The sequence below is a fragment of the Wyeomyia smithii genome, chromosome 3, assembly GCF_029784165.1.
Source record: "Wyeomyia smithii strain HCP4-BCI-WySm-NY-G18 chromosome 3, ASM2978416v1, whole genome shotgun sequence".
Lineage (NCBI taxonomy): Eukaryota > Metazoa > Arthropoda > Insecta > Diptera > Culicidae > Wyeomyia > Wyeomyia smithii.
Window position 1 is genome coordinate 166176864 of NC_073696.1, and position 19798 is coordinate 166196661.

The 19798-nt window shown below is 39.6% G+C and overlaps 1 protein-coding gene across 1 annotated transcript in view; it reads left to right on the forward strand.

Annotated features, from left to right (window-relative positions):
* Positions 1-19798, forward strand: part of LOC129731589 (dromyosuppressin) — a 148836-nt gene that overhangs the window by 59601 nt on the left and 69437 nt on the right. The window contains exon 2 of the mRNA XM_055691695.1: positions 12855-13069. Within this exon, the coding sequence (XP_055547670.1) occupies positions 12855-13069 (215 nt within the window). The remainder of the gene's footprint in view (positions 1-12854; positions 13070-19798) is intronic.

The window sequence follows — 19798 nt, forward strand, 5'->3', positions numbered from 1 at the left end:
GCCATCTCTGAGAAACATGAGTGAGATTAAACAGTCTTCAAAACACGTTTCTTTTCATAACTTTTGAACCACAAGTTCAATCTTCATAAAATTCAAAATTTAAGAGTATTCCAGGTAGCCCGTTCCTTTGAAACTAATAATGATGTTTTATGATTTTTACATTTTGATACATAACCTCTAAACTAAAAATCCGATCACAATGAAATTTAATAGGGTCTCATGGGGCACCAAGACCGTTCATTTGCAATTAATTTTATGAAAATCGGTCTAGCCATCTCTGAGAAAAGTTAGTGAGAATAAAAATCTGCACATACACACACACATACACACACACACACACACATACACACACACACACATACATACAGAAAATGCTCAGCTCGTCGAGCTGAGTCGAGTGATATAAGCCATACGGCCCTTTGGAGCACTTTCATATCTTCGGTTTTGCAAGTGATTGCTATACCTTTCTAGGAGAAAGGCAAAAACGACAATAAAACTTTATTTTTTCAGATCGTTTTTATTACAATTCATTTTTAATACACTGTTATTTCACTGGAAACACTTTCACCCACAATAACAACATGAAATTCACAATTGATCGTGCTGTAAACCACATTAAAACGCGATTACCACGAACGCAATATATAAAACCGACCAATTTTCTCACTAATCTACTATCCACTACAACTATGAGTCGATAGCGCACATTAACTGAGCCACTAACGGTTGATATAAAAAATACGGTACACTAACGGCTGATACACACTTATGCATTCACCAACAGTTCAATTTTCACCGTTTGTCGTAGAATTAATAACAATATATGACCTGATCCGCAAGAAACTGAGAAATGGCGGAAGCTTTTTTACGGGCATTCCGCATTCAACGGTACGTTTAGCCGCGGTAATCTGTTCATCGGTCCGATTTTACCTTTGCGTTTTTCTGTTATATGCACGAAGAATCTAGATTTTTCAATGGAAATTAACACAATTTTTTCGCCATTACCATAGGCTGTCCACTTTACCCGCCCATACATATTATTGAAAATACCTAAATATATCGAGAAAATCATTTAAACAATTACTAACCTTTGATGATTTCTTCTGGTTAGTAGTCTGAGTACAGATAATTGCAGAACAATCGTTATGAAATACTGTTTTACACTAGAAAAAACTTTATTTTTTGTAGGCCAGAAATAACATGACCACCACGAATGTACACGTGTTTTTTGTTTTTCGATTTCGTCGGTGAGCTTTCCCCCATCGCTGGAAACTTAAGGCGCCTACTTCACCGACCTTACCATACGTTCCCAGATACCGCCTATGAGCGTTGTGGGGCTTATGCACGCTTCAGCCCAGTCGTGGTTTATCTGCTTCAAAATCTCCTTACTTGCTCTTTTGAAATTCGTCCCGTTATCCGAAAAGAACTCCTCCCACCCACGCCAACAGATGAACCGTTTGATTGCCATCAAGCACGATTGCGACGATAGAGAATGCGCGATTTCCAAATGAACCGCTCTGATGCTCATACAGGTAAACAGGACTATCCACCTTTTCTCGCATCTCCTGCCGACGGTTACCTCGATCGGGCCGAGGTAATCCACTCCTACAGCACTAAACGGACGCAATTGGGGCGTGATTCGTCTTACTGGAAGAGGTCCCATCATAGGGTACCTAGGACAACATTTTATAACTTTGCACTTCATGCAGCTTCGAGAAACTTGGCGAATCGCCGCGAGCAAATTCGGAATGCGAAATCTCTGCCTAAGTTCATTAAAAATCGTTTCATTATTTGCGTGCCCAAACTTGTCATGATAAGAGAGGATTAGCTTCTTAGTGCTGTCATGGTTTCTGCTTAAAATGATCGGGTACTTTTTGTCAAACGGAAGGTCTTGCGCAGCTTCCATTCTGCCTCCTTCCCTGACAACGCCGTTTTGGTCCAGTACAGGATTAAGCTTGTAGAGTACGCTAGATTTCCCGATCCGTACCAGCGGTTGATCGAGAGATCGATCGTTATTCTTCACCAGCGAGGTTGTTTCATCTGGAAAACTTTCGCTCTGAACTTGTTTCCATAGCACAGTTTCGGCTAAGACCAACCCGTTTCCCTGCAGCGGCTGACACTCTGTCAACAGATTCGCGCAGATCATGCGTCGCTGTTTACTCGTAGCCCGGTACGTCAAAAGCGGTTCGCCTGTTTTTCTTGCGTCTACAGTTAGCCAGAAATCGTATCATCATCGCCGTACTTCTCAGCAGCCTTGTTCCGTTCTCGAGAAAACCTTGTTCCGTTGATCACACCTTGCACCAACTTCACGTTGTGATGCAGAACGAAGGTTCAGGCTTCTTCTGAAGTTTTTGCGGCTAGCACAGCTTGTGAGGGCCATTTGTCCTCGGAGTTGTAGAGAAAATTAGGGCCGTTGAACCAGGCACCGCAGCTTTCGAGAGGAAGACTTTGTCCCCAATTGGTCAGAACATCCGCAGCATTCGATTTGGACGGGACCCATCACTAGTCAACCGGTCTTGTTAGTTCCAATATCTCGCCAACTCGGAAAGCAACGAATTGCTTGAACTTATGTTGATCGGAACAGATCCAACTCCGCACAGTTTGCGAGTCGGTCCATAAAACAAAGTGATCAAATTTGATGGAGTCCATGGTGATGATTGAGTGAAGTAGACGTGCTCCTGTTACAGCTGTCAGTAATTCCAGACGCGGAATCGATTGCCGCTTCAGTGGCGCTACTTTGGAACGCGCCATCATCAGGGTACAACGGACCGTACCATGCACGACCGCCCGCAGATATCCGACGCATCCATAGGCATACTCACTGGCATCCGTGAACATGTGCAATTCTGCTGAGTCGACATCTGCCCAGGAGGAATCTCCGATATAGCATCAGGGAATTCTAATTGCCTCCACCTGCGGCACAATCCGGTCCACCGTTTCCACTTCGTCCAGCTATTATCGTCAATCGCCTCATCCCAGGAGCAGCCAGAGCTCTTGAATTATGATTTTTCCTTGAACTGCACAGGGGGCCCGCAAACCCAGGGGATCGAAAAACCCCATAACGCAATAACGGTATTCTTGCAGTTGTTCGCGATGCTACGTAAAGAACGAAAACGTGTCCTGAATAGGGCTCCAAACTATTCCCAGCACTCTTTCGTTTCCGGTCGACTTCACCAGACCGAGGTGGACATCTTGAGCAGCTTCTGTTTCTCCGAGACATCGGCGAACTCTAGAGTAATTTGAAACCCAATTGCGGATCTCAAACCTTGCCTTCGACTGGACGAAAGTGACCTCTTTGGCTCGACGAATCGCTTCTTCTTCGGTGTCGTCGCTTTCCAAGTAGTCGTCGACAAAATGACGTTTGATTATTGCTGCTGCAGCTTCCGTATATTCTGGGGCGTATTCCGTTGCATTCTTGTTTATCACGAATTGGGCCGAGCACGGAAAGCATGTCGACCCAAATATCGCTACGTCCATCACGTAGACACTTGGAGAATCCTCTCTGTTCATCCTGAACAAGAAACGCTGAGCTTGTTTGTCGGTGGCTATGATTCTGAGCTGGTGGTACATCTCGCGTGTATCGCCCCCGAACGCTACCCTACGTTCCCGGAAACCAGCGAGAACGATCACCAACGGAACGAGCAGATCCGGTCCCGTTAACAGTTGGGAATTCTACGACACGCCATTCACCGTAGCGGCGGCGTCTATCACCATGCGAACTTTGTCTGGTTTGTAGGGATTCAGGATGACGTTCAACGGTAAATACCAGACCTTGCCTGGATCGGTTCCATCTTCTTGTGTAGCCAAGTGCGCGTATCCTTTCTGTTGATATTCAGCGATTTGGCGCTAAACCTTCTCGTGCAGCGCAGGAGTTTTCTCCAACTTCCGTTCCAACTGTTTCATGCGCTTTACAGCCATCGGGAAGCTATCCGGGAAGATGACATCGTCCGCTTTCCAGAGGAGGCCGGTTTCGAACCGATCGCCAATTCTCTTCGTCGCTCTTTCCAGCAAACTTACAGCCCGCTCGTCCTCTTTCGAATTCCTTTTCGCCGCTACCACAGATTATTCCAGAGCATACTGCGTTTTCAGAAGATTGTAGATAGCTTCGTTCGTGACGATATCGTGAAATCCTAGCAGTCCATTAGCAGGCATAGCATAGCCGCATAGGGCATATCTTCTTCGGACCGTAGACGGCCCACCCCAGTTTGCAGCGGACCGCAATTGGGTCAACCGGTTTACCCAGCTTAACCTCCAGAGGAGCAATAACATAACATTGATGTTGTTGATTCCGATCAGGAGACCAGGACGGGCTTCGGAGTAGGACACTATGGGAAGACTCTTCAGATGCTCATACGGTTTGGAGATTTTTCCCGCATCCAATGACTGCTTCGGAAGACGCAGACTTTCGATAGTGTGAACAGAATTCAGTAGCAACTTCTCTCCTCCAGTCATGTCTGATGTCCATACGTTAATCCGCTCGGAACCCTTTTCTTCACGAGTGATGTCCGCCGTCCAGGTCATAGTTAACCGCTCAGGGACTCCAACGATACCCAACTGGTTTACCAGTGACTTCTCAATCAGCGTAATCGAGGCACCCTCGTCCAAAAATGCCAGCGTGGTTACTGCCTTCGAACCGAATTGGAGCTGCAACGGAATCATTCGGAAAAGAATAATGTCTGCTGTCTGAATGTGCGCTGCAATCACCGTGTTCGCTTGATGGAGTAACGGATTATGTTGCTCTCGACACTCGCTCATGTTGCAGCCAATTTTGAATTTACAGGTTGCGTGCGTTGCCGTGATCGTTTAGGCAAATGCTGCACAACTTCAACTTGGTTACGAGACTCATTCGGTCCGCGTAAGACAGCCCGCGAAAATCTTCACAGAATCTTAAACGGTGATCTGTTCGGCGACATGCTTTGCAGGGTTTCGGTTTCGCCTTCTCGGAGGAACTGCTTGGCTTACTGTTCAGTACTACATGGTTTAACACCGGCTTCTCCTTATATCTGTTTCTTTTTCCGCCATTGCCACGTCCCAAATTGCCACGGTTGCTTGAAGGGCTCGGCTCGTATTTCGGTTCCAATCCTACGTTTGCTTCGCACGCTTCATCGACGACCTTTTAAAGCGGACCCATTCGCGTTTGTCGCCAGCTGGGAGTTTATCCACCAAATCTTGGATCAATATTGGGTTGACCAGGTGTTGCTGCAAATCTGCCGCCTCCAAATGCTCACAGAGCTGTTCTATGGCATTTCCGAATGGGATGAACGTTGCCAGTTTGTCCGGCTTCGGTGATTCGATCTTCTTGATGCGATTTCAATGGCTTTGAAGAATGAGTTCAGGACGACCGTAGAGTTGGCGAAGTTATTCGTTTGCTTTTGAGACGGATTTCGGGAGTATCAGCTGACCTCGGACACTTTCCAAAGCGGGACCTTTCAGACTTTCCTGGAGACTCACCAGGTTTCTACATCCGTAAACCCGCATGCCCTGTCCGATGCTAGGTACATCCCGTAAAAAAGTGCCAAATCTTCCGCCTTCCGGTGAACACTGGCAGTTTTTTCGTCACACCGCTTCTAGCTGCAAGCTGCATCTTGGCGGGACCAGCCCGCTGCTGCCCCAGCCCGTTTTGAAACTGGCTGTCAAGTTGTTCACGATTCTTCTTCGGGGTACTAAACACTGATCCATCCACGTTTAGATCCGCCAGGTCGTCCACGAAATCGCTCTCGGAATCTTCACTGTCGGCTTGCTCACCGGCTCCAGCAATCCCACTTGCAGACGCGACCTCCTGTTTATCCGGCTTCTTCGGGTTTTGGTTTGGTTCCAACGAATCAGCACTTGGTGACATTTCGCAAATCACATTGGAGACTGAAACCGGAAAATGCAATCCTAGCTCTCGGGCGTTCTCATCCATAATATTTACTTCCGCTACATACTCGTCACGAATACATTTCATTCGCCGGAAGAAATTTGCTTTGTCCGCTAGAGCACGACTCAACATCTTTTTCTCCCGATCCAATTCCTGCTCTTTTAATTCCTGTTCATGCTGCATCTGTTTTTACTTCAGCTCCAATTTAAACTGCATTTCCCTTTCCTTCAGGATCCTCTCCATGTCCAATTCCTCCAATCTCTTCTTATGCTCCTCTTCCATAGCCTTTAACTTCTGTTCTAGTGTAGGAACCGTTTCTGACTTCTTTTTCTTGGTACCGTAAAACGGAATGAACAGAAACAGTTTCCGATATACTTTGTAGTGTACAACACGTACCGTAATGGTTAGAACTAATGTAAAAGCTTTAAAACATGGGTCTAGGCTACCTCTATCAAGGGTGTAACTACCATTTTGATAAATGATTAAACCATTTTTTTATTAAAATAAATGTTGCATGTTTACTTATTAGTCGAGTGCGTTTTTCTTGTTCTGATGAAAGATTTATTTACTTTTACTCGCATTACATAGCCTGCGATATCTTCACAGAATCGAAAGTGGAATGGGCCATCAACTCATTCGAGCCCTATAAGTCCTCGGGACTGGATGGATTATTACCAATAATGCTTCAACGGTGTGAAAGGGTAATAATTCCATTCATAACCGAGATATTCAGGGCCAGTCTGACACTTGATTACATACCCACCAACTGGAGAAAAACGAGAATGATCTTCATACCAAAGGCTGGGAAGCGCGACAAAACGCTTCCAGTAGCCTTTAGACCAATTAGTCTAACCTCCATCATGTTTAAAATTATGGAAAAACTAATTGATTATCACGTCAAATCAACGTACCTAGAAACCTCTCCGCTGAGTAGGTATCAGTTTGCATATCGAAGCAACATGTCATCAGTGGATGCAATACATATGCTGACGACAAAAACAGCGAAATTTATAGATACAAAAGAAATCGCACTCGCTGCGTTCTTAGACATAGAGGGAGCTTTTGATAATGTATCCCATCACTCAATGTTGAACGCAATGGGACACCATGGGTTTGATACATACACCTCAAAATGGATCAAAACCATGCTGAATAGTCGTGAGATAACTGCAGTATTGGGTAACACTACCCTTACAAGGAACACAACTAAGGGATGCCTGCAAGGTGGAGTTCTATCGCCTTTGCTGTGGTCATTGGTTGTAGACCAACTACTTAGAAACCTAACTGGGCTAGGTTTCGAAGTGGTCGGATTCGCCGATGATGTTTTGATTCTTGTCAGGGGAAAATTCGACAGTACAGTATCGGAGAGAATGCAGTTAGCTCTAAACTATACTTTAGAATGGTGTAGACAAGAGGGGCTGACCATTAACCCCTCTGAAAAAAACATTATTCTCTTCACTCGGAAAAGAAGGTACAACTTGAAGATCCTGAAACTGGGTGAGACTACACTGCAGCTTTTCACTGAGACTAAACATCTTATAAATAACGTATGCCTCGCTAGTGTGGTGGCCTAAAACAAAAGAAAGGTCAACGCAGAACAAGCTTGGCAAGTTGCAAAGGCTAATTTGTAATGCAATTACAGGATTAATGAAAAATGCTCCGTCGAAAGCCTTAGATGCAATTCTGCATCTATTACCACCTCAACAGGTTGTACAACTAGAGGCGGAAAAAAGTGCATTCAAACTAACATGCCTTAAAAAAGTACCTGATGCAGATCAGACAGGCCAGCTGACAATCTTCAAACATTTCCAGCTAAGCAAACATATACCAGGCATCGAGGACTGGATGAATACAGAAGCAAACTTCGAAATACCTTTCGAAATCATAGAGACCGAACGGGAAGTTTGGGAACAAGGTGGCCCGAATATCCGACAAAGCTCTGTCGCCTTTTACACAGATGGCTCAAAAATGAATGATTCAACCGGAGCAGGTATAAATGGTCCAGGGATAAGTATCTCGATACCAATGGGCCGTTGGCCTACAGTGTTCCAGGCCGAAATATTTGCAATTTATGAATGTGCACAAGTCTGTTTGGCTAGGAAATACAGGCATGCTAACATATGCATTTTTTCAGATAGCCAAGCAGCACTTAAAGCACTAAAAGCCTTCACATATACCTCTAAGCTAGTATGGGAGTGCATCCTTTCACTTAAACAACTGGCATAAAGGAACCAAGTATGGTTATACTGGGTTCCTGGTCACTGCGGAGTGGAAGGCAATGAAAAAGCCGATACCTTAGCTAGACAGGGGTCATGTACCGATTTCATTGGCCCAGAACCGTTCTGTGGGGTGTCATCAAGCGCCTTGAAAGCAGAATTGAAAACCTGGGAACATCGGACAATACAAGAGAACTGGATATGCTCAGTAGGGCTACGCCAGTCTAAACGCTTTATAAAACCAAGCGTGAAGAAAAGCCAGCAATTGCTTAGTTTAAACAAAAAGGGACTAAGGACAATTACTGGACTGTTTACAGGACACTGTCTATGTAAGCATCACCTGAAACAAATTGGTCAGTCAGATGACGAAATTTGTCGTCTCTGCGGGTTCGAATGTGAAACCGCAGAACATTTGCTCTGCCACTGCAGTGCACTAATACAGCGCAGAATAAGAGCCTTTGGAAAAGGAACTTTTGAGCCTTTTGAGGTCTGGTCTGCGAATCCTAATGAGGTAATACATTTCATACGAAATTCCGTGCCTAATTGGGAGAAAGGGTGCGATATGACAACGACGATCACTTCCATCAATAGTGATATGTCTGCCACGAGTACCTAGACTAAAGAAGAGGTATACCACAAAAGATCAAAATAATGGTCGCAGTGGTCCAAATCTTACAAAAAAAAAACTTTCTTTATTGATCTGAGATTCAAAAAAAAGCTTAAAAATATTTAAATAACGAAAATGTTTGGTTCATCACTTTATGTATGTCGTCTTATTCTATGGATGTGTCTCAACAGAATCCTCATTAGGAACGGAAAAAATCGGGGTTGGGTCAAGCATTTCTACCGATTCAGGGTCTTCTTGTACTTCATCTAGGAACGGCGTCCAGTAACACTTTGTGATGGTACAATTGGAATCATGGGTCGTTTCTTTCGGGTTGTTGATGTCTTTGTCAATTGATGTCAGACATCACTCAGCAAATAAATCAAACTTTTGTGATGTGTTTTGGCTAATAGCTTGGTTGTCTGCTTGATTGGCATCTGATGGTAGCTGAGAAAGTTGATTCCATATTTCGTGGCAGCTTGACGAAGGGACAGTATTTCTATATGACATTCTTGCGGCTTGCATCAGACTGAGTGAATCCGGTTTTTTGTTTCTTTTTTGGACCTTTTTGTTCGTAGGTCGTGACCATAATGGGCAGAGAATATACAAAACATGTTTCAGATAATATATTACATGGAAAATGTGATTGCATTTCTCAAATATCCTTATTTTTGTTAAAAATATTGGCTATGACGTTGTATCTATTCGCCCCGTAAATTTGCGAACCGGCAGTTTTCCTTAAAACATAGGTAAAAGGTTGATAAATAACGTAGGGCATTCCTCAAATTCACTATAAAAATTTCAAATGCTTCACCCAGTACAGCACAGGAACAAGCGCAAAATTAAACAAAATAGCTTCCATACGCGAAGTTTTTAGGCACGTGAAAACGCTCTGAACTCGAGCTTCTATTTTGTATTTTTTTTTAACAAACTGAAAGTTGTGCTTCTTATCCATAAATGAGTTTGGAGGACTTCTTTACTATTGAATCTCTGAGAAAATTTTTGAATTTTTTAAAGACTTGTAATAACATTTTTTAAATTAGAAGTTATGTTTCTATTCGCTCCGCTGTTTTTATTCACCCCGTTTTACGGTATCTGTTTTTCCTGATACTTTTTGGCCGCCTCTTGGCAAGCGGTCGCCTTGCAGAACCACCTTTTATCCTTCTTAACGGCTTCCGTCACATTCACACATCGATAGAAAAACCAGTTATCACATGAATCGCATCCTACCATTGGCTCATTCTCCGTTGAGGTAGTTTTACAAGCCGCACAGGCCGTAAGCGTAAGATTCAGCTCCTCCTGATTAGAGTGATTTGAGGTAAGATTCGTCTGACTCATTACTTTTTTGAGTTTGTTACGGATTCAGAAAGTAATTTTGAAGCAGTCGGTTTTTATGATCAGCTCAAACTAGAAATATTTAATTATTTATTAGTTTTCAACTCATTTTCTTTAGTTTTTATGTGCTTACAAAGTAGTTTCTTTTTTCCAACCTCGTGCTCACACCTACTCTTCCTTCTTTTCGCTTCTCCTCGCTTAAATGTATAATTTCCTTATTAACTTCACTACGTTTCATTTATTTATTTCTTAATTACGCCTTTTCAACGGTATTTTCCTCCTTCTTTATTTAACTATTTGATTTGTATATAAATCTTTATAATTTCGCCGTATCATCCGTTGAGATCAGTTTGCCTACGTAAACAATCTTGACAGTATCACTTTTCTCTTTGTTTAGTTCCAGGTTATCTGGTTAATTTACTTACAGTAAATAGATCAACTTTTAATACGCATTTATTTACGACCGATAATTCTAACAGATTTGGCTTTAATGAACTGGTTTATAATACACGCTCAATCTCATGTTTTCTTATTATTCTTCTACCTATCTTCTCTACGATTAATTGTCAAATCTGACAAGCTACCCATTCCTGCTACACGTTCGCCTACACATTTCGGCTACTCAGTTGATTAGACCGATATCATCAGTCGAGGTTAGCCCAGCGGTGTTGACAATCATTTTAGATTCGATTATTTATAGTAGTATTTTTTTCTTCATCAAATATGAAGTTCTTTTCAGAATTTTTCAACCACGTGTTAAATCATAATAATTTATCAGTTAACCCTTAACTAGCCCGTTCATCTGATATCAGTATTGTTCAAATCGGTTGTGTAGTTTCTGAGATAACGAAGTTTTGTGATTTTCCCATTTTGATGCATTACAGACGAAGTTACAGTCCGATTACAGTAAAATGCAGTGGTGGGCACCATTCCGCTAATTCGCTAATTAGCGACGCTAAAACTCAGTTAGCGATTTAGCGATTTCGCTAATTTTTAAGCTGGTTAGCGAAACTGTTAGCGTTGCTAAAATTTTGGCATTCGAAACGCTAATCGCTAAATTTTGTGGAGAAGCGACAATAGAAATATTTAGAAAAACTGCGAATTGCTGATGGCGTACGTAAATTGCTTCGAAAGATGAACATACTTTACTGCGAAAGTTACTTTTGCAGTTTTTTTACCCTAGAATGGAGTTCCAGTTATCGTACAAGCCACAGGAGCATTTTGAAGAACAAGCACAAGGTCTAAATTGAATTTTTGGCACACCAGGAACTTTGATGAATTGCAATGCGCTCGAAATTATGAGAACTTTAGTTATATTTTTTCGATTCAGATAATAATTGAATTTTCATTAAAACATTCCTAAGAGTATCTATTTTCAATGCAAGCTAAATAACTTTTGTTATTCTTGTTTTTACAAAAGCAAATATGAATACCGTTTCGTGAACCTCTTACTTTCGTGAACAGCTTTAAAAAGTAATTGTTTTCGTTTGTTTAACCAAAACAGATCAAAGTGGTCCAAATCTTACAAAACATGAGCAATAAATATAGCGATATGACTATTTACATATTAAAAAGTTAGCGATTAGCGAAAGTTCCGCTAATGTGGGTTTAGCGTTTAGCGTTTAGCGATTATCGAGCTTAATTTTCCGGTTAGCGACTTAGCGATTAGCGTCGCTAAATTTTCGGTTAGCGGTGCCCACCACCGGTAAAATGTTATGTTATGTGTTATGAGGCAGCTAGACCTTTCATTTGACACTAATTTTTTGGAAATCGGTTCAGCCATCTCTGAGAAAAGTGAGTGAGTTTAAGTAGTCTTCGGAATATCTTTCATAACTTTCATAACTGGATTTCCCATTTTTAAACATAACAGGCAACAGTAATAGTCCGATTGCAAATAAAAAAATCAAAAGGGTCTCATGGGGCAACTAGACCTTCCAATTGACACTGATTTTTTGAAAATCGGTCCAGCCATCTCAGAGAAACATGATTGAGATTAAATAGTCTTCAGAACATGTTTCTGTCCATAACTTTTATACCACCTCCAATCTTTACAAAATTCAAAAGCTAAGGTTTTTTAAACAGCCCGTTCATTTAAAACCAATTTTGTTCAAATCGGTTGTGTAGTTTCTGAGAAAATGAACTTTCGTGATATTCGCATTTTGATAAACATGCATACGAACTAAAAATCCAATTACAATAAAATTTAATAGGGTCGTATGGGGCAACTAGACCTTTCATTTGAGAATAATTTTATGAAAAATGAGTGAGATTGAAAAGTTGCACATACACACACATTCACACACATACAGAAAATGCTCAGCTCATCGAACCGAACTACAAAGTTTTGAACAAAACCAATGCCAAAATGCATTCGCTCTTTTAGGAGATTAATCTCATATCTGTAGAATTCCTCCTTCTGTGAAAAATACTCAGTTTGCTTAGCCAAACATGTGTGCATAGTTTCATTGAAATCAATAACGACCGATACAATTTTTCCGAAATTACAGATCTCTTGGCATGGAATCGCTCAATTGATTTTGCGTTGCGTTAGGTTACCATTTTATGCAACTTAAATGTAATTTAAAATACTGCAACAACATCTTGCAGTATTTGAAATTACCAGGACTTTTTTAAATTATAGTCGGCAGCTAAGTTAACCTTCTTAATATTTTCATGAAGGTACTTTATCGAATTACTCTAATCTTTAATTGAGTTTTGATCGGCCGATTTTTTACTTCCTCATGTATTTTTCCGATCATGCCTTGTAAGTTTAAAACAAATAATAAAAATGAATAAAAATATATCGTTTTTAATATTTTTCTCTCGTTTTGGTTTACAGGACGCGGTCAAAACTAAATAATGTGCTCTTCTGTGTTATTATTGTTTTCAATTTCACCTTGAGTTGTTATCAGGCTACAACAGTAGTACCACCAATATGTGAAAATACATTTTTAGAGGAGATGCCACAGAGGATAAAAAAAGTATGTGCAGCCTTGGAAAATTCTAATCAGTTTGCAGAGGCCCTCAACGCATACATACGAAAAGAAGCAGCAGGTATGCAAACATCATAAGTAAACACGTATTACTTTTGCATAGAGTAAACTGTATAAATCAAGACAGCACCACGAAAAAAATTCTCATACACAAGGCAAAATGCAATGTCACTACCACCATATGGTACCACAAAGACTGTCGTAGCGTTAGTAAGCGCGTCTTATAAAAACCTAAATTAATCCACCTAGCGGTCAAACCCAGCCTTGCTCATTCAAACTTTTATTTGTAAGAATAGATTAACATGAACGCTTCAATCCAATGAATGTATATTCACTCTTTAGGTTCTAAAATATAGTCCGGTCTGTCTGTTTGTCTGTCTGATCAATATAGGCTCGAAAACTACCGAACCGATCGAATTTGGTATGTGAATGTTTTAAGAGGTTATAAATATGTCCATAATAGTTCGACGCCCCTCCCTCTTCTGGAAGCACATGTTTCTGCACATCTCGCGAATCAATCAACTAAATGGAACCATATTTGGCAGGTGAATATTTTTAGTGGTAACAAATATGTTCCATAGTCGACCTCAGGCAACATTTTGGATTGTAAGATGGCTTCTGGTTTCTGGAAAACAGCCAAAAATGGCCGATTTCCGTCTAACATGAGTATCTCCAGATGTAGAATGATACACAGCAGCTGAAATCGACCACAGACCCCACTTTGGATTCTAGATTGGCGACTTGCGGTTTCTGGGAAACAGCCGGAAATGATCGAATAACACCCAATATAGGTGTTTCTTCAACCAGAATGACGCTCAGAGGCCAGAAGTTATCCATTTTGAAATCCAAGATGGCGACTTCCGGTTTGGAAAAAAAACAGCCTAAAATAAACAAATACTATCCAATATGAGTAACTCTGGAACCAGAATGATGCAATAAGCTAACAATTGACCTCCGTACCATTTTAAATTGCTAAATTGCAACTTCTAGGAAACAGTCGAAAATGACCGAATAATGCTCAATATGGATCTTTCCGTAATCGAGATGATGCATAGAAACCAAACATTGACCTTGGACACCATTTTGAATTTAAAGACGGCCACTTTTAGTTTCTGGAAAACAACCAAAATAACAAAATACCTCCCAATATAGGTATTTCCGGTGTCAGATTGATGCCAGAAAATCTGCTGAAAATGACCGAAGACCACCCAATATAAATATATTCAGAATTAAGGCGATGTACAGGAGCCAAACGTCGAGAACTTGACTTTGATCATATCTTATGGCCGATTCGTTGATTCGTCGTGCATTTGCAGATTTTAAACATATCGCAAGGAATCAATGAACTTGAAATGTTCAAAATAATGTTGAGGCCACATATATCGATCAAAGCAGTGTAGTTTTAAATAGACTTTGAATTTTCTTTTCTTTCCATAACTTTTGAGCCACATATCAAATTGTTATGAAGTTTGTTATTTGTAAGGTTGAGAGATGACTCGTTCGTTAGACACTAGTTATGTTCAAATAAGTCATGTAATCTTTGAAATAATAGACTTTCGTTGTTTTATTAACAATTTAATACATAACGGTTGCTTAAGTTCGATTATAATCAAATAAAATGGGAACGTGTAGCCAAAATTTGAAACCACCATTTGAACGACTTTTTATTTGACAATAATTCTGTGGAAATCGGGTCAGCCATCTCTGAGAAAAGTGAGTGAGTCCAAGTAGTCTTCGGAATATGTTCCTTTTCATAGCTTAATTTCACATATTTGAACATAACAGGAAAAGTAATAGTCCGATTGCAAAACAAACCAATAGGGTCTTATGGGGCAACTAGACCTTCTATTTGAAACTGATTTTATGAAAATTGGTCCAGCCATCTCTGAGAAACATGAGTGAGATTAAACAGTCTTCAGAACACGTTTCTTTTCATAACTTTTTAACTATATATTCAATCTTTATAAAATTTAAAATTTAAGGGTTTTTCAGGAAGCACGTTCATTTGAACTCAATTTTGTTCAAATCGGTTGTGTAGTTTCTGGGATAATGATGTTTTATGATTTTTACATTTCGATACATAACCTCTAAACTAAGAATCCGATTACAATAAAATTTCATAGGGTCTTATGGGGCAACTAGACCTTTCATTTGCAATTAATTTCATGAAAATCGGTCTAGTTTTGTGAAAATCACAAAACTTCATGATCTCAGAAACTACAAAACCGATTTGAACAAAATTGGTATCAAAAGAACGGGCTTATTTTTTGAACCATTTGTGAAATAATTTTATAATGATTGGACATGTAGTTCAAAAGTTATGCAAGGAAACGCGTTTCAAACACTGTTTAAACTCACTCACTTTTCTCAGAGATGGCCTGACCGATTTTCACAAAATTAGTGTCATATGGAAGGTCTTGTTGCCCCATAGGACCCTATTTAATTTTATTGTTATTGGACTTTAACTTTGTCGTTATGTATAATAATGTGAAATCAAGCTATGACAAGAAACATATTTCTAAGACTGCTTGAGCTCACCCACTTTTCTCAGAGATGGATGGACCGATTTTCACAAAATGAGTTGCAATAGAAAGTTCTAGTTGCCTGATAAAACCCTATTGAATTTCATTATAATCGGACTGTAACTTTGTCTGTTATGTATCAAAATGTAATAGTTATGAAACTCCATTATCTCAGAAACTACACAACCGATTTGAACAAAATAGGTATCAAATGAACGGGCTGTCTTTAAAACCCCTAAATAACGAATTTTATGATGATTGAACATGTGATTCGAAGGTTATGAAAAGAAACGTGTTCAGAAAACTTGATCAAATTCACTCGTTTTGCCAAAGATGGAATCACTGATTTCAACAATCTTAGTTTTTAATTGAAGGTTTAGTTGCTTTATTGGTACCCATTTAATTTGATTATAACACTGGTTGACAAAAAATGCTGCTCTAAAGCTCATGATAGTTGCCCTAGAAAGAAAAAAATTCACAGGAAAACCTATAATTTTTCATTTTTTCTTAGTTTGACCACAAACAGACGTCCAAGCAAGAACAACATTAATCAAAATTTCTGTGTAAATTTTCAAAGTAAATTGCGTTATAAATCACTTGTACACTAGCGCCGCCTGGTGACCTTATCGCTACAATACATTTATTTTCGCTGGTGTACGAGGCTGGCGGTACTGGTAGCGCTATCTGGTTACGGATTGCCACTACAAAAAACTTTACACAAGTTTGGAACTCAGCTTGGACGTCTGTCTGCGGTTTGACCTTCGAGGCAACACTTGTGTTGTCAAGTGTAATCGGACTTTTATTTTATCCATTATGTGTTAAATTGTAAAAATATTGAAAATCTCTTCTTTCAAAGATTACACGACTTATTTAAAGGAAACAGGTGTCGCAAATTTGGATTTTAAAATGAAGTATGAAGTTGATTCCTGGTCTCTGAGCATCATCCCGGGTACTGAAAAACTCACATTGGGTAATGTTTGTCCCTTTTAGACTGGTAGAAACCAGAAGCTACTGTCTAGAAATTCAAAATGGCATCTGAAGATGATTTCTGGCCTCAGGGTATCATACCGCTTCCCCAAATCGCATTGGATGTTATTTGTCACTTAAGGCTGTTGATCGGAAACTGTCGCCATCTTCCCCATAGAAATACCCAGATTAGGCAGTTCGGCAATTTTACGATGGATTTTATGATTATCAGGCAACAAGAAGTGGTCATCTGGATTGAAAATTGGGTTTTAGGTCGGATTCTGGCCACTGGGTATGATCCAGGTTTCAAGAACCCATATTGATTGGTATTTGGCCATTCATGGATGCCTCTCAGAAACGATCAGTAATATCAACTGCGTTAAAGAATTTTAATTTCACTGATAAGATCATTCAAATTAATGTATAAGGAACAACATTTAATTATACATTATTTGAAATCTACTGACTAACGTTGACTTAAAGAATCTGAATATTTATAGGCAGTATATGAGTACAAATCGATTATACCACAATCAAAAACAAAATCGCATCATATAGTTGAAAGAATTTAATGTTATTTGCATGTATACGTGTTAATTTATATTCATATCGTCGGTTTCGTGAAACACTGGCACAACTCAAAAAACGTAGTTTCGAGAAAAACGCGTTTGAAAATTTGCGTCAAAAATTTATTTTTCGATTTTCAAGAAAACTTTGAAGTTTAAGATTATCAATCCTTATTAAACACCTTTGGGTCTATTATGCACATATTACGTGCTCACGTTGTCCAAGTTAAAACCTTATTTTTACTAACTTTATGGAGAAATTTCGATTTGTGCAGCAAAGGCACTTCTAATCATAACTCTGGAATTTTTGTGATTTTCGGAATGGGATTTCGTGTGATGAAACTTAACAGTATTTGGCATCGTTTGCCATCAAAAACTCAAAAATGCAAAATTTTGAGTTGTGCCAGTGTTGCACGAAGCCGATGATATGTTGAATTTTAAATGTTCGGTATAGTTGTGCTGTTGGCTACCAAAAATTTGTTGTTTCGAATGAATAACAAATCCAGCAGAAATAATCAAGGTGTATTTTTTAAGTGTTGGAGTAAATCTATTTTAACAAATAATAAGTTCGAAGGAAAAAGGCTGGGTCTCACCGCCAGGCTTTGTTTTGCTCATCTTCATCTTAAAGAGAAAGAGTTTTCTTCCCTCTTAACAACTGCGAGCTTACATTCAATGTGCATCACACCATCTGCTGTAGAGAGAGCGCAGAGTAATAGTTTCTCTGACGAAAAAACGCTCTTAATTTGACAGAGCATCAGCAAGAAAAATGACATAAATTGCTCGGCGACCAACTGAGCATTGCGTTACCGTTCTCATCGCTCTGGGGTGCGGCAAAAACAGTATAAAATCGAAATTTCTGCAGAATACGCACCCATGGTGAGTTGTGAATCTTCCTATAATATTAAATTCGAAAACGGTTAGGATGTGGCTTCCATATGAACCTAAATGTTTTGATATTTGGCCAACTTCTCTTCTAGTAAAGGAGAAGCTAACGAAAACTACTCCCTCCTAAACTGAGAGAGCAAATAAAGGTTTATCCCTAACACGTGATGATAAAGAGTGAAAAGGAACTCTGCGACTGATATCTCTACGCCTAAATGTGGATAATTACTCACTCTGTGTGAGAGAAAGTCTAGTTCTCCAAGGGGTTTGGCAGGTAGAAAAGGAAATTTGGGCAAAAATCAAGAGAACGGAAGAAGCCTGCTCACCGCTAGGTAGATTAATTTAGGTTTTTATCTGATCTAAGGTTGCGCATACCCTCTTTCGCGGTATCAGACATGCGACGCTCAGTGACTTTGACGCGATTGGCGTTCGATCCAACGCAAAATTCAAAATTGTCACTCATATTTAAGTACTTTTGAGTATAACTCACAGTTAAAAAGTATAAAAAAATTTAAACGAAGAACGTACACAACGAGAACGGCTGATAGACTAAACAAATGGAAATTGTAAGTAAACACGTGCTGTAGAGACTCTGTAACTGTCGAAACTTGATGCAGCGACCTCTATACTTCAAATTTGAAAGACGATATCGATCATAGGTAACTTCCACTAGTTTACAAAGCCTCGAAATTAAAAATAAAAACGAGCATCGCCAAAATAAACGTAAAATGTTATTTTGGAGCATAAAAGTTGTTTAGTAAAAATTGATTTACAGGGACTTTGAGTTTAGATCTGTACTTGGGCGATGTAGATTTTGATTATTAGATAGTTTTAGCATGATTTAGGCCAACAAAAAAAAGGCGAAAAAAATTTTTATTTGGTAGATATTACCCCTTAAGCAGAAGCTGACTTTTATTTAGCCCAAATAGTGTATTCTCGGTTTACTAGGTGTATAATTCTGACGACAGTGTTAGGGAAAGCAATTAAGCGACCGAACAGATCAATCGAAAGCTGCGTTTCGAACAAGACTTGACCATTTTCAATATTACAGTGTTTGCACAATTAAGGCTTTATTATGCGTTTTAGTGTCGTATGGAAGATGCCGCACTTAGTTACACAACATTCCATTACGCTGCTGTTGGTACTGCAAATTGCTGAAGGAAAAAAATTCAGTTCATGGTAAAACATAGAAAATGGATTAAATGTAATGAATGAACGAGAAAATAATGGATTCGTTGTTTTGCTTTCGTCTCGATTAGACGCAAATTGTTCAGCTCTGCTTAATTCGCAAAATAACAATACACGAGTTATCGTACGGGTGTTTTTTTTTTTGTCGGTTAGTTCTTGTGCAGTGCGATAACAATAGGCTGCAGTATATCGGCAGAAACATCTTCTGCACACTGGTAGGGGCAGGCTACCCCGCCAGTGATCCGATACGCAGCTGATATATCAGCAAGAATAATTTCCCCGCACCGCTGTTACCCCGCTAGCAGCACGGACCACCATACGATCGAGCGAGTGGAAATCAACAACAAGTGGCATCTACAAGACCACGGCAACTGTGTTACAACACGAAGCTGGATCGTCATTGTTTGTTCTGCGGAGACACACTTCCAGATTGATCCTACCAGCAGCCGAGAGGTCGTGACTTAGACGTTCGGTGACGTATTCACTTTAGTATTATTATCATTATTAATATTATTACTATCAATATTATTATTATTATTATTATTGTTGTTATTATTATTATTATTATTATTATTAGTATTAGTATTATTACTATTGTTATTAGTATTAGTATTACTGTCTTTTTTTTATTTGATCCATTGTAGTTTGAAATATTGTTTTTAAAAT